Source organism: Cryptomeria japonica, chromosome 8 (genome assembly GCF_030272615.1).
Source record: "Cryptomeria japonica chromosome 8, Sugi_1.0, whole genome shotgun sequence".
Taxonomy (NCBI): Eukaryota; Viridiplantae; Streptophyta; class Pinopsida; order Cupressales; family Cupressaceae; genus Cryptomeria; species Cryptomeria japonica.
This window is the reverse complement of record NC_081412.1, coordinates 578175000-578190546: the sequence shown is the minus strand read 5'-3', so window position 1 is coordinate 578190546 and position 15547 is coordinate 578175000. Positions and strand designations below refer to the sequence as shown.

Sequence of the window (15547 nt, the reverse complement as noted above, 5' to 3'; positions counted from 1 at the left end):
CTCTCATGTCAAGCCTCTCTTGTGCTTTCATTGAAGCTCTTGATCTCGGGTGGCATTCTCCATAGCCAAATCTTACATGGTCTAGAGCATTCTATACCAACTCTTAGACTAATTAGAAACTGCAGGAGAAACTGAAAATTATAAAATATAAATTTCAAATTTGTTCATCTTGGTTTTTTAAGTTGAACTCTAAAATTTCGAAAATTACACATCAAAACTGAAAAAACTCAAATAGTACCGGATTACAATTCCAAAGAGCATTTCAAGGTAGCACACAGTATGACAACACTTTCTGCCATCTCAGGCGTAATCCAAGAGAAGCATGAATGCCCACTGTTGGCTATGGGCAGTCCAATTCAATAATTTCCCAGTGAAAAATTAACCCTTTCACTTAAGACTTCATGGCCTTTTATAACTCTTACATGCCTAAAGGATTCCGTAGATGGGTTAAAGGATTCTATAGATGGGTTAGCAGATTCCATCCCATGCTACACTCACTATACTCCATTGCACTTGAATATCAAAATTTCCAAGGGGCTCTAGACCTCTTTCCCAATTTCATCAATCACTCTATACCCAACAGCCCTAATTATTCTCTGATTAGTAAATATCTCGATCATAATGTAAGCTCATGCCCGCATGGATTTTTCAAAATGCCATTTCCCAATATTTATTTCTTAGCATTTCCAAGATAATTCGCTGTTGTGGCCTAAGAACATTGACAACATAGAAGAACAAGAGGATGTGAAAAACATTTGAGAACAGCCTCAGATTGTACTAGAAGAGTGACATTAAAAAACAGGGCCCACTTAACCACAAATAACCAGAAAGATAAACAACTTGCTCATACAGATAAGTATTTTTCTTCTCATTTCAATCAATTAAATCTCATAACTAAAGCAATGGACAATCTACCATTTTTTATAAAATTAATAAGTCCTCTCTTGAACAAGCAAAAAAGTGGCAGTTTTACAGTGGAATGATTGCAACAAGATCCCTTGAATACTTGTATCTTATTTGTTTTCATGTGAACAACTCTAAGTATGACTTCCAACACCTATGAAGAATGATCAGGTGAGAAATCTATAGCAAAGAAGAGACTCAGCATACACCCTGTGTATTGCTACTGTCATGAGATATTATTCGCCAGAGGAAGACCCAGTGGTTGAATGTCTATTCCTTAACAAATACCTGGTATGATGAATTGAACACCCTATTATTTAGGTTTTGGGTTTTGTCAATTTTCACTCCCACTATTGATAATCAGGATGGACTCTTGTCACACCCCACTATTTATGATTTAAGATGCTGTCTTTATAACCAAATTGTTCATTATTTAGTTGCCTTTTTGTGCCCCTCACTCCTGATGATTTGATCAGGCCTCCTACAACCCCCACTATTGATGAATTGAGCTCTTCTCTTGTGACCTCCATTATTTATGATTTGGGCTGGTACATTATTGCCTTTATCATTTATGATGGTGCCAGTCTGCTATGACCCCTGCAGTTCATGATTGGACTATTCTCACATCAAACATGCTCTACACAATATTGAAAAGTTTGGTTGGCAAGTTGGCCAAAGCCATATGGTGAGCTTAGTGCCCTATATGATCCTAAAGATGATCATTAAACAAAGCCAATCCCTAATAGGTTTATTGGTTCATACACCATATTCAATCTTTATTGTTGTGCCATCATTATTCTATAATGTTCTACTCTCCACCACTGCACATTCCTTGACCTTGGGTTTTAGGAGGGGTTCAAGGGGGGTCAAGAGCGGGCAGGGGTGGGGCCTTTGCTTCCTTCTAGGATGGTCCATTCAATACCATTAAACTTTACCATTCTACATAAATTTGGAAATTTGGAAAACAACACCCAATTTACAAAAACTAACCTATCACTAGACAAATTTGAAGAATTATTCAACCTTGAATGAGAAGATTCATTAAAGGTGACACCTTAGAAGAAAATCATTCAAGAGCCACAACCACATGCATTCAACCTTAACTCCTTAAAATTGATTATTCGATGAATAACATCCTAAATGTTGATTACGGATGGGAAACACAAGTTGCCACAATACAGCCATTTTTTCCTACTGGCTCACCCACTCCCAATAATTTGGAGGAATCCCACCTTGCTTTGATCTTCCTCACTCCACTTTCAAATAATTCAATTTTATATTTCGACTTACTCTAATTTGATAGTGTAAAGCTAGACATTGATAAAAATTCAACAACACTTTATGTGCTATGCATGGTGTTCTTAATCATAATGTACTTGCTAGTATCATGAGTACCCCTAATAATCCATACATATAAGATAAATATGTTTCATTTTATCATATTAAACTCTTCGTGATACGAAGCAGAAAGGGCCATGTTTTAAAGATAGGTTAACATTTCAAAAATTCAAGCTATCTTCACAAACATGAACACAAGATACCATTTATCAACTGATCACAAAAAGGTAAAATATATAGATATATTAGACCAATCAGTTTCACTTTCAACTTAAAAGAAAAAAAGACTGAACCTGGCCATGTGTCCGAGATAACATTGGCTTGTGTGCATATTTGTTTGCCAAATTGTGCATAGCTTGAATTAACTCATCCATTTTAGGAAGTATTACTAGATCAAGACCATCCCGCAACATCAAGGCATGAGCTAAATTATTTATATCCTCCGACGTGCAAGAGAAGTGGATAAATTCCAGTACCTGAAGAAACCAATAAAATCAGATATGCAACAGACTACAAAGGACAAAGATCCATGTTATAACTAGAACCACAAATTTCTAAACACCAGGACCATGGGAATTTAAAGTTATAAATGTTTTCTCTAATATCACATAATACACTTTCAATCCCTCTGTGATTAGCTTAAGTACTTCAAAATCTATTTAATCTCCTGCATTTCCTGACAATATCCTGATTTTTGTACATGGCATATAAATGAGGCTTATCACAAACAAACATTCCCCTGCATTTCCTGCTAGTCCTGAATTATATGCATGTTATAGAGATGAGGCTTATCACAAACAAGTGTTCTTCAGTGGAAAGGTGGGGAAAGCTCTGATACAAGCTCTTATCCAATATGCGAATGGGAACTAAATAAGCAATGTCCCCTTGGAAAACATTCAAGCTAACCTAATGAAAAAAGACATCAGACAAATAACATTAAAATAAGATTCAAACGGTGGAAACTATTCCTTTAACTCAAAGTGTCTTTTGTACCCTGCAACTTTCACATACAACGTAGTAGAATAATTTCCATACCCAGAATCTTCAGTTAAGTACCCTTTTTGATGCACTGAATTAATCAGGCATAAGAAGGGGAAAGAAAGACAGATACAACAGTGGTAATCATGGAAATTTTTGGCAATGTTTGACAGTTCAATTGAAATAATCAGCACACTCGTATAAACATAGCAATAAGAAACATTGCAAGAAGGTCCCAATGCAGGAAGGGCATAAGATATTGACCTTGGCTAGATCTGGATGAGTCTGACATCTCTTTTTCAAAACATACTCAACTGCCTTGACATCATGGTTTGTCACATTCTCCACTCTTTTCACTTCAAGGGCATCCTCAATGTTGAAATTCTTCACAATATCTTCCAAATATGATCTGGTTTCTTTGCTGAAGTTTGGAACTTCAGTGATTCCAGGAATCTGCATTAGTTTCAGCAACCACTGAACCTGTCAAATAGAAAAGCAAAACGTCATTATATGTCAACCATCTAACAATGAAGAGTGCTAACTGTTTAAAGATTTTTAAAAAGAGCAAATACACAGCTTACAACAAAAGCCATCACAGGAGATATGGGAACAAAACCTTGCTGTTTGAAAGATAAACTACTGTATGCACAATTCGAAACTCTTTCCTTCCTGTAATATGAAATGACTTTATAAATACATCTGAATAGAACTAAAGATGGTTTTTTTTAATTCCATACCATGAGTTTCACAGCACTTGCTGCCACTACTACAAATGCAATTGATTAAACTGTTCACAATAATTAATGTTGATGTTTCAATGCTACCATGAACAGCTTTTTACACTGCTTAAGTGCCTATTGCAACATTTCTTATATAATCTACGAATTTTAATTTCGCTTTGTAAAATGAACTTCTCTTCCTCACCCGTTTAACTCACAGGAAAAATAATCAGCAATTTCATTTTTCATTTTATTCTATCCTCCGTTTGTCATCCTTTATACAAGAAAACTTTTTAAAAGTCAAGAATATACAAAGCTAATTTTATTTTATCTCCTGATAATATTAATATTTTTAAATTCTCAAATTGATTCGAAATGGAGCTTGGTGAATGTTCAAAATCCAAGTTGTTGATTGATCAATTGCACTTCTTAGTTCATGAGAGTAAAGTAGTAGTCAAAACATGCTTTAACTAAGACAGATTTGGGCAAGACAAAGACACAGAATCAGTTGCAAAACAGTGAAAACATTTGCATTAAGCTCCAGATGTAATCCAAACATCTTATAGCCACACAATTAGAAGAAATATCCTAAGAAGACTGTTTTGACCACATTTAAATGACAGTTTCAACCACGTTTAAATGACAGTTTCAACCAAGAGAAAACATTAGCATAGAACAGGGTTGATCAAAGAAGTTCAATTGCAGCAGAAACCATTACATAAGGGACAAAATAGCAAAGCCAAACTGCAGAAGGGAAGTTAAATTAATCTCTTCGTATAAGATGGTTTTAATATCATCTATTTGACTCATTGCTAATCCCTTATTATAAACACACCCTCCTGGATTAAGTGAAAGCATTCTAGAAGCATTGTACGCAATTTGGTAAGATTCAACCATAGGCAAATGTAGTTCTTAAGTTAGAAGATGCTGCACAATTATGAATGGCTAAGGCCAGTAGTCAAGAATGTCATAGAAGTAATACACAATATTCGTAACTGTTAGGATCCTATTGATATGATGTTGGCATCCTTATGGCCCTCAAAGGGGAGCAAGCTGATAGAAGAGATGAGGAAGCATAGCTTCGAACTTATAACAGTTTTCCCATATTTGGTCTCTCCAGGGCTAAAGCCTTGTGACTATCTCTCATTTAATGTTGTATTTAACTCATTGCTTGCTTATTTACGTTCCATGCAACTTTGACTATAACTCAAGCACTTATGGAATCATCTAGTTGACACTTCGGTTGATTATAAACATAGTCCTTGTTTAGAAGACACTGCATGTAAAATTCATTCTCACATTAATTTTATAATCAGCACACTCTTGTTTTTGATAAAGATAAAAAATGGGTTTTGAAAGGGCCTGGACCCATTTACAAAGGCATAGCAGACATTCGGCAAATAGAATGAGTACCGTGAGATATGGGACTATTAAAACACAAAACAGCAGTAACAGAAAGAAAGCAAAGTAGCAGCAACAACACAACAGAAGAAGCACCTATTTGTTATCAGCGAATTTTTGCAGCCCACTAGCAACCTGCCATTATTTGGTGAGGAATTTAACCTGATCCATCAAAGAAATTCCCAGAGGGAGCAAATTTTTGGAGCCAACTAGCAGCCTGCCATTATTTGGTGAGGAATTTTACCTGATCCATCAAAGAAATTCCCAGGGGGAGCAAATTTTTGGAGTCCACTAGCAGCCTGCCATTATTTGGTGAGGAATTTAACCTGATCCATCAAAGAAATTCCCAGGGGGTCCTCATCACCAGCACTAATTTTACCTTCCGAGTTGTGGACTTGGCCCTGGTTGTCCTATCCAGGCCCTCCTGTATAGTGTCCCTTTGTCATCTTGTAGAACATAAAGGCTAGAAGCTAATTTTTTTATGGTCTACTTCTTGAAATTGACAATCTAGGACAGGTTCCTGTTCAAATCCTCCTAGTTATTCTGCAGGGTGTAACATCAACTCCAAGTTCTCCCAGTTTTTGAAGGTGGGAGGAAAGAGATATTTCACTTCCTACCATGCCTTCATCCACTTGGGTTTTAACTTGTTCCTTGGTCTGTTTGAACACCTTCATTTATATCTCTTGCATTCCCAACCTAGTGTTTCGGAGCTGAGCAAGCTATTTCATTACATTATTGTGAAGACTTTCCTAAACTTTATCCACGTGCACTTTCAGGTTTTAATAGTTGGGACAGTCCACATCTCTCAGAACAGAAGGGTGGGATAGAGAAGCCCTAGAGTCTTCAAACAAAATCCCATCTTCAGATTGCCATTTGGGTTGGAGGGTAGGTCAATCTCTCTTTGGCCTATATCAAGTGCTTGGTCACATTGATCTTGGCAAGGGGGCTAAGGCTATGAGGGGGATTGGTAGAGGGTCTTCCTCCAAGATAGCTATTCCTTTATCAATCGGAAGGAGTTTGTCCAGTACCCCAAGAGGAATGGGAGTGGAGACCAGAATTGGATATGGCTTAGCCAAGGGCACAAGAATTCTAAACTAAGGTGTCGGTCTAGGTTCAAATTTTATGTGTGTATGTGTGCAAGGGCACAAGGATTTTAAACTAGGGTGTCGGTCCAAGTCAATTTTTTTGAAAATGATTTTTGGGTTTGTTTACATTTGTTAGTACAAAAACAATGTGTTTGTGTGTGTGTGTGTGCGCGCGTGCGTGTGCATGTGTGTGTGCATGCACGCGTGTGTAGCCTAGAAGCATGAATTAAGATTAGAGTATCACATAGCATCATATACTTCAAGTTCAATATCTAAATAATAATATTGAACCAGAACCAGAACCAGAACCGAACCAGGACCAAAACCAAGTTCAAACTAGACCAGTACCCAACCTGCCAAGGGGAGAACCTTGCAGCATAGATTTTAACCATAGGATTAGGGTAGAGTTTGTTGATGATCATAGCCTTGGGTTGCTAGGGGGACAGGCGCCTGCAATACCACCCTTAGGAACAAGAGGCAAGTGTGAGCCAAAACTATTCTTCTCTTTGGGCTGAACCAATGCAAGGTTGACAATCCTAGGGAGGAACAAAGGGTGAGCATATTAGCTTTCTCATAGCTATAGATACAGTATATGAGGCCTTGGTGAAATCACGATTGAAACCAATTTCTCCAAAGAGTAAAACAAAAAGAAAGGGAAACTCATTTTCTTATTATACCTTAGGTGGTTCAACATAGGAATGTGATAAGAGTAGATGCATTAATACCTACCTACAAGTGTAAATTATCTCATTAACACTTCATCCACCTACAATGGCATGGGTAGTGTTGGTGGTGTTTTTATGCACTATGCAACACAAAATAAAATACTAAGTATTCTATCCTCTCTTGAACAAAGACTCCCCAAATGCTAAGCTGCTTGATCAAATGGGATGACTCCAAGGTTCTCGAATGTCAGGTCTTGATGTGCTCTTGGATAGACTCAGTTGCTTAATGTAATACTGCTAGAATCACAAGGTGGACTTATGTTGAATGCTCTGAATGTCGTTGGAATGTGGGATTTCACTTGATTTGGAAAAAAAAGGAAAAAGGATAAGGGTTTGAGGAAGCTTATCTAATCCTAGGAATGCAAGAGCAATGGACAATCCTTGGTGGAAATCAAAAAAGCTTTGCTTTGACATGCAACGAACATCTCCATAAGACTAGTGCGATCTTCTAAGGATAGTTTTATAATTTTCAAATCACCACCACAAGCATAGGCACCATCAAGTTGATGCACATCAATGAAGGAGTAATAATTGAAGTTAAGCTTGGCTAAGATCGATCTAGTTGACTACACAAGGCACTTTACCATCAGCGAGGTGTTAGTAATATGGATGTACAAATTCCACCAATGATCATACACAAAGTTCTTCCATTCATCTAAACAATACTGGCAATGATTCTTGGATTTTCAAAGGAAATTCTTGATTGTAACATTTCTTCCTGAGTGCTTACTCTTGTGAATCTTGTGCTTCCTTGATCTAAGAACACTTCCTTGCTATCGCGATTTGATCTTTCTTGTTATGATGCTTGAGTCCTTGTTGATTTTTCTTGTATCCCTTGGTGCTGATGTCTTTGACATTGATCCTCAAACTTGTGGAACTAGGTGAAATGAAGTGCATCACCTTATTGAACCTCTCCTCCCCATGTAGTGGGATCCTTGATCTCATCATCCTTTGTATGAGTGTTGCCTTTCTCTTGTATTGAAACTTGCTTTGAGTCTTCTCTCATCTGCAAAACAAACAAAACAGTATTAAACCCATGAAAATGAATGAAAATCCCATCCATCCCCCTTCACAACTCCCACCACTCAAAGCCTTGTTATCTAAAACGAAAGCTCAGGCTTGGAAACATATGTGAAAGACTTTTTATGACTTAAGATCCCGAAAAATTTAATCTGTGGCCGTATTAGGACCAAATTTAGGTCTGATCCTTAATAAAATAATCATTATAACTTAGTCCAGACCTGTAAATGGACTTCCAACTGATTGGTTATCCCAAAATTGCCCTCAATTTGGCAAAATCATCCTTAATTTTCTGTGAGTTGGTAAAGGCTTATCAGTTGAATGACAAAATTTGCTGATTTTTCACTTGCACTTGCTTGATTAAATCACCAAGATTCTGATGTTGAAGGTTGCTGATTGTTTGATAATGACAATTTTGATGTCCTTGATGCTGATTGATTGTTTTCTATAACAAATTCACTGATTGCTGAGTGAATCACTGTTGTTACTGGTAAATGATGGTTGATCAAATGCAATGATCAACCCATCATTTATATCTGTTTGCAAGGATACGTATTTTGACAAACAAGGCCGACTTGTGCCCTTCAATAAATGATTTAACATTCGTTTGCTTTTCAATACCTAGGTCGACTTTGTTTTTTTCTTTAAATTTGACATGAAACATGTCCTCTTTCTATGTGGGCCCCCTTTCTCACAAACTGGTGCTGATGTTTAAATGTCTCTCTTCCTTGCCTTAGATGCAAATTGCACTTCCTCAAATCACACCTTGTCATTGCCTAGGAAGTCTAAATTCATAAATCGCTGATTGTCCTTGCCTAAGGACAGATGAATTCCTTATGTTGCTCTTTGTAATTGCCCAAGGACAGATTGATATCCTTATGTCGGTCTTTGACATTTCCCAAGGACAGGTCGATATCCTTATGTCACTCTTTGACATTGCCTAGAGGCGCCTTCATCTCTTAAGTCGCACTTGTCCTTTGCCTAAGGACAGATTCCGGTCAAGGCTAAAGTCGCTAATTTGGCTAGGCAAAGTAAATGACACAAGGCTTAGTCAGTGCTTTTGAACAGTCAAAGAAATCACTAGGTATAATTTGTTCCTTTGGTGACCAAAGAAAGTGGTGATCTGGCCAAAGAAGTGGCATTATCAATGCCTTAGAATTTAGAAACATTTTCGCTATCCATTGTAAAGTTGGTGGGGCCCAAGCAAAGGCTCGGTAGTAAAGGGGAGTCAAAGGCAATGAGGTGGAAGGGTGCCACAGGAAGAAGGGAGTGGTAAGGAGAGGCAACAAGGGTAGGCTACGCGTTGCAGGGGTAGGCTAAGTGCTGCGGTAGGGTAGGAGTTAGTAAAAGAGTGATGAAGAAGGTGTTGGGAAATAGGGAGGCACAAGGGATAAAGGGAGGCCGTGGCAAGGAGGGGTCTAGGGGTGTAGGCTAGGATAGGTTTGGGGTAGGAGGTAGTAGAGGAGTTGAAGGTGGGTAGTGGAAGGGTAGGCAAAGGTAAGTAAAAGGGGGGGAAAGGGTATGAGATGTGCGTTAGAGGTTGTAGGAAATAGTAGTTGGGAAGTATAAGGGATGGAAGAAAGGTAGGAAGTGGGGGTGATGGAAGGAAGGGTATACGGATTGGATGTTAGGATGTGGGAGGATGAAAATGGTAGTTGGGATGATAAAGGAAGAAGGATGAAAGAAGATAGAGGGATAAGGGGTGGAAGGTAGAGGATTGAAGGAGAAGGATAGGAAGGAAAGATGGAAGGGGAGATGGAAGCAAGAGCTGATGAAAGGAAGAGGGAAGTGAAAGGAAGGGTAGATGGAGGATGGGAGATTGTGAAGTGGAAGGAAGAGAAGATGGAAGGGCTGCCAGATGAAGGAGTGAGATGGAAAGATGGAAGGGTTAAAGGGAGATGGAGAGGTGAAGAATGTGATGAAGGCATGGGGGGGTGGAAGGAAGGAAGAGAAAATGGAAGGGCTGGATGGAGTGATCGGGCTTGAGCACCTACGGGCAATGTTGGGAGAAGTGGAAGTGAAAAAGTAAGTGGAATGAAAGATCATGCTCTTGCTTGGGTACCGGGATTTCTTAGGTCACACATTGGAGGGGTCAATGGAAGTGATGTCAATGCCTTGGCTGGGCAAAGGAAGGGCTAGCAATGCCTAAGGTGCTGATCTAGGCAATCAAAGGAAATTTTCATGCCTTACTCAAATTTCAGCACTTCCATTCTGATTTTGTAAGCAGAAGATGATTATTAAATGCAATGATCCTCATGAATCGTTCATTTCGTAAGCCTTGAAAACTGACTGACCTCACTTCATCCTAAAGAGAGAGCCTTGACTACATTAGCTTTTAACCAACTATACCTCTTACAAATGAAGGCAAAGACTACAACTACCAGCTAAGACAGCTAACCTAGAAAGTGAAAAGTGGTGGTCCCCATTTGCAATGGGACGATGTGTGAAAACGTCAAAACAGGTAGATCCTCGTTTTCAAAGCCATTATAAAATATTGAGAATTTCTCTCCTTACCTAAGGAACGCATCCATGCGTAGGTGATCCCAGTTTTGATACTTTTGAAGATTCATCCCTTCCATGCTCAACCCATTAGCCAAAGAAATAAGTTCCTCTGCAACCTTGAAAGAGTACCAAGAACATCCACCCCCTGTTATTCTGGGAATTAGAAAAACCATAAGATAAAACAAGGTCATATATGCCAACAACTTCAAGGAAAGGAGTACAGCCACCCCACCTAAGGATATTCCAAATGGTGGTGTTGCTACGAACCTTTTTACAAGATGAAGGCTCAATTCTTAGCAAATCACCACCCATGGCCCAATTATCCCCAACCTGCAAATTTGAACACTGTTCTCTTCCTTTACTTAGAAGCTTGATGAGTGGAATCATTCAAATGGCAAGTCAGAAGTTGCCAACAATTTGTACATTGAAAGATCCCCAGCTAGTTGTTCACTAAGAATTCTGACTTTACCCTCTAACAATTCTGGTTTTCTGATTTTCACTGAGTTTCTGAGTTTTTGAAAGTTTGCAATTTTTTATTTTTGGTTTTTACTTAGGAGTGTGATACCAAATATTAATGCAAAGGGTTTAACATTCATCACATGCATAAGAATAACACTTTCTGAGCATAATTTACAAATTAGTACGCACTGATCTAAAACTTAGAACTCTGACTTTATTGACAGCTTCAATTAATTTTCCAGATCTAAATATTAGAATATTGAATAACAAAAATTCTCATACCCGGAGGTCCAAGCCAAAAGGAAGCAAGTTTACTGGTGCAACCAATGACATGAAAATGCATACATGCAAAGCAGATCTGATTTTAAATGCTGATATAACCCTTGCTGCTGCTCCAAATGGTACTGCCAGCAAGAATATGGTACAGCTGGGTCAAAATATGACTCCAATGCTGATGTAAACTCTCGATCTGCAATCTGATGGTACATTTCTGCCCTTACAACTGATTGATCTGCAATTCCTCCTCAATAAATCGATACCCAGCTGATAACAAACTGAAAATATGATGCTCTTGCCTTCTTGACGACTGGGGCTACGTCCAACTCTCACTTCTCCCAAGAGTTTTCGTTCTTGGAAGCCAATCTGTTGTAGAATACTCCTTTCTAGAGCTCCCACCTGTTGCTGATGTCAAAAATGAACTTGAATATGTCTCAAATGGCCACCTTTTCCTTCTTTTATTCACTTTTTTTCCCAGCCCTAACCCTAATTTCGAATTAGGGTTCTCATTTCATGTATTAACAATTTTTTATTTCATATTATAATGCCTTCTCTCGGTTCCAATTAAGCCAAGGGTCTATTTTATCATAATATAAAATGGCCCCATTTTAAGTTATAACTTCTAGGTAAATGTGCCCCATGGGTACTTTATTATACTTTATTGTAATATAAAGTGATTATAATAATTCACTTTATAATTATTTATTTAACCGAACTTAGGAAATATTTAAATATTTCCCAATTTATTCATAAAATGCTCAAATGAGCTCAAAACTAAAAACTGCTTGTAGCCACCTGACAATGAAGGATGACCTGAACCTCATAGGCTAACTGGTAGTTCTCCCCTAAAATCTAGGGATGCTCCTAAAAAGTAGGAGATTGACCCTGTCAACCTGAAACTGAACCCCAATGATCCTTTGTTGTGTGTGTTTGCCCTCTCGGGTGAATAACTTAAGACATAAAGGACATAACGCAGAATAATGCCGTAAATATCAGACAAAGTGTATCAGATGTTCTATTCCTCCATAAGTGTATGTTACAAGTTACATTCCGAAGTATAAAAGGGTACCGAGGGGGTGCAAGCGCCAACCGTCGCACCGCAACTTCCACCCCTCAGTTGCCAACTAACCAAAACAATTACACATAATTAACTAATGTTATTCCCGTGTACAATAATGCCGCCAACATCATCCCCCCCAAAAAGAAAAGTCGTCTCCAGGCGACTTACAAAAATGGAGATAATGCAACCTATACAAGATATCTGAAAGACTAGGGAGGGGGCTGAGAAAGCGTCCCTGAAGTAGAAGTGTGAGATGGCGGTGTCTGGGTCGCCAAGCGGGCACGAAGCTCATACACCTGCTGAGTGCGTGCAGCTACATCCCGTTCCGCTACGAGGACCTTCTCTAGAGCTGTCTTCACCATGTGTGATGCCTCCAGTAACTCCTCCTCTTTTGTATCCACTGCCTCCGTCGCGGAGGCCAACCGTGTCTGCTCGGCTGCCAGGCGGGTCTCTACCTCGGCCTTCGCTGTCCGGATCTCAGCCGTCTCTGTGCGGGCCACCTCTAGCTGTGCCAACAACTGCGCCCTCTCGGCTGCCCATGATGCCTGCTGACTGGCCACCTCTCTCTCCAACGCTACTCGGGAAGCCTCCCTGACTACAGACTCCTGTTGTGTACGCCTCAATGTATAATAGGCATCCCTGTAGACCTGCTCGATCTCGCGGACAACTGCCATCACCCAACTCTCCACAACGGGCTGACGCAGCCTCCAAGCCTGGAGCATCTCCTCTGTCTCCGTAGTCGGCCACCCCTGAGACTCAAAACAGGTAGCAAAGGCTGTCGGGCAGCCCACCCGCATAAACTGTAGGACCTGCTCTAGCTCCACCACCACCTGCTGCAATGCTTGCGTCTGGGCGGCGGCCACCACCCGCCTACCCCTCGTTACCATATCAGCCATGTCAGCCAGATAAGTCTCAACATCCTCCCCCGTCTGTGCCGAAGACTGGGAAATCCCTAATGGAACGGTCACTACTGTATCCTGCGGTGAAGGTACCGCCTCCGCCACCGAAGGTGCACCATCTCCTGGTGCCTGCCCAGAGGCGACCTCCCCTACCTCGTGCCCAACTGTGAGTCCATGTGCCTCCCCTGACGAGTCGTCCAAGTGGACTACCTCCGCTCCAGTCTCGCGACATGGTGAAAATACAACAGCTCCCTCCGGCTGTGCCAGTGTCATCTGAAACCACTGTGTGAGCCAGCTCTGCATAGCCTCGAGGTCAGCACGCATCTCCGTGACCTGTGGATGGTTCGCTGTCGTCGGCTCCTCCAACAACGAAGCCGAAACAGTCACCACAGCGTCACTACCCACGACCTCCAACCGTACGTGAGGCTCGGTATCCTCTACATCCGTCGGCCCCTGCTCCTCAACGCCCACTACCTGATGCGGTGACTCCTCCGTCCCTGACTCTGCCATGTCCTTGGTAAGTGCCGCTGTGGTTGGGCCCGACGGTGCTCCCTGTTGCTCGTGCTGGAGGGGACCAAGTGTAACAGGCATATGGCTCTGCCCGAAGACCGGAATACAAGTGCCGCCTACTCCAGATGCTGGCACAGTCGTGCCCATCGGTAACAGAGGTGGGGCAAACTGGACTCGTACAGGCTCCTCCGTTGCCTGGCTGCTATCGTCCTCCTCATCTTCCTCCTCGGAATCCTCCGTGCTGCTAGACTCCCTCCCTCTGTCAGGCTCCCCTGAGGCCGAGGCCCTATCCATCGCTCGTTTCCGCTTCGCGGAAGAGTGCCCAATGTCCAAGTGCCTCCAATACATTATTGGAGGCTCTCCCGCTGTCAACGGTCCCTGTGGCCGTACCTCCAACTCGTCCTCTGGCACTACTTCCCGCGTGGCCTCCAGGAATAACCCTATAGCGTAATGAGGCATATAGAATGTGCGATGCTAGAGCGTCAGAAACTCATACATACGCTCTGCCAGTAGCGCTGCCCAGTCATACACGATGCCATTCATCAGTCCATTCATCAGCATAATCTGAGGGAGGGCAATGTCCGACGCCCTACCCGACCCTGTCAATCTGCTCTTGATGACATCCATGATGCACCTCCAGTGGCCCTCCGCAACAAAAGTCTTACGGATTCCGCGACTCTTCGTGGCTCTAGCCACGCTGTCCAACTCTGCTGTGGTCAAATTCCGGGAGACTAATTTAATCCACCGCTCCTTCTCCTCCTGTGTCATCTTCTTGGCCTTCAAGTCTATTTTCTTGCCCTGGCTGCCCGGAATGCCGAATACCCTCGTGAAATCCCTTGCTTTGAAGGATATGGTGACCTCCCTCCGGAGGTATTCAAACGTGCTGGTGCATGTATGCCTGTCGAAGGTGTCCACCATGAAGCGTAGGGCACCCTCGTACTCCCGGATAGGGAACACAGGCATCCGAATAGCCCACTCTACCTGTGCCTTCCGAAGGTTTTGCTTTACCAGGTCATTATCGAGGGTATCCTGCCACCATTTGCGGCATTCCAATCCATTCAGGCCCTCGAAAGTAATATTCTGTGGCGTCACTGTGTTTTTCGCACTTGCGGCAACCTGTGGTGTTTTCTGTTTTTGTTTTTGCCGAGCGTTGACATCCATGGTGCCACCTGCAACACGCACTCCTGAAGCTAATATCCTAATATTGCTACCTCTATCCTTCTGGCTGCTACTGGAAGAAGCATGCAGTTGTTTCTTCCAACTCCTCTTCCCGGCTGAATCCATCGATCTCCCCGTAACTGATTTGCTTAGAAAAAATCCACCCTTCGTAACGGCCCTCTCTTTTTGGCTGCCGCCGTGCGGCTGCTTGGTCTACCTGTGGCTCTTATTCTTCCCTCGGCTGCTGCGCGTAACCCTTATTTGGTCTACCTGTGGCTGCGTGGGATTGTGCGAAATTGGTCTGGCCGTGCGGTGCGTCCCTTTCCCTGGTGGTGATGTGCCTTCGACTGTGTGCGGGGTCTTCTCCTTTACCCTTCGCGCCTCGCGGTGTCCGGTGCTGTGCGGTGTGCGGCGTGGTTTTTTCCTTGCGCGGCGTGGTGGCTTCCTTCTTCCCTTGGTGGTGTCTCTTCCTTGCGGCGTTTTTATACTTGCGGCGATGTCTTCGTGCGGCGTT

At 41.7% G+C, this 15547-nt stretch overlaps 1 protein-coding gene across 1 annotated transcript in view; it reads right to left on the bottom strand.

Moving 5' to 3' along the window:
* The window catches only part of LOC131034413 (uncharacterized), a 155514-nt gene that overhangs the window by 85454 nt on the left and 54513 nt on the right, over positions 1–15547 (bottom strand). The window contains exons 3-4 of the mRNA XM_057965886.2: positions 3484–3699; positions 2535–2717 (exon numbers count right to left, since the gene is read on the bottom strand). Coding sequence (XP_057821869.2) covers positions 2535–2717; positions 3484–3699 — 399 coding nt within the window. The remainder of the gene's footprint in view (positions 1–2534; positions 2718–3483; positions 3700–15547) is intronic.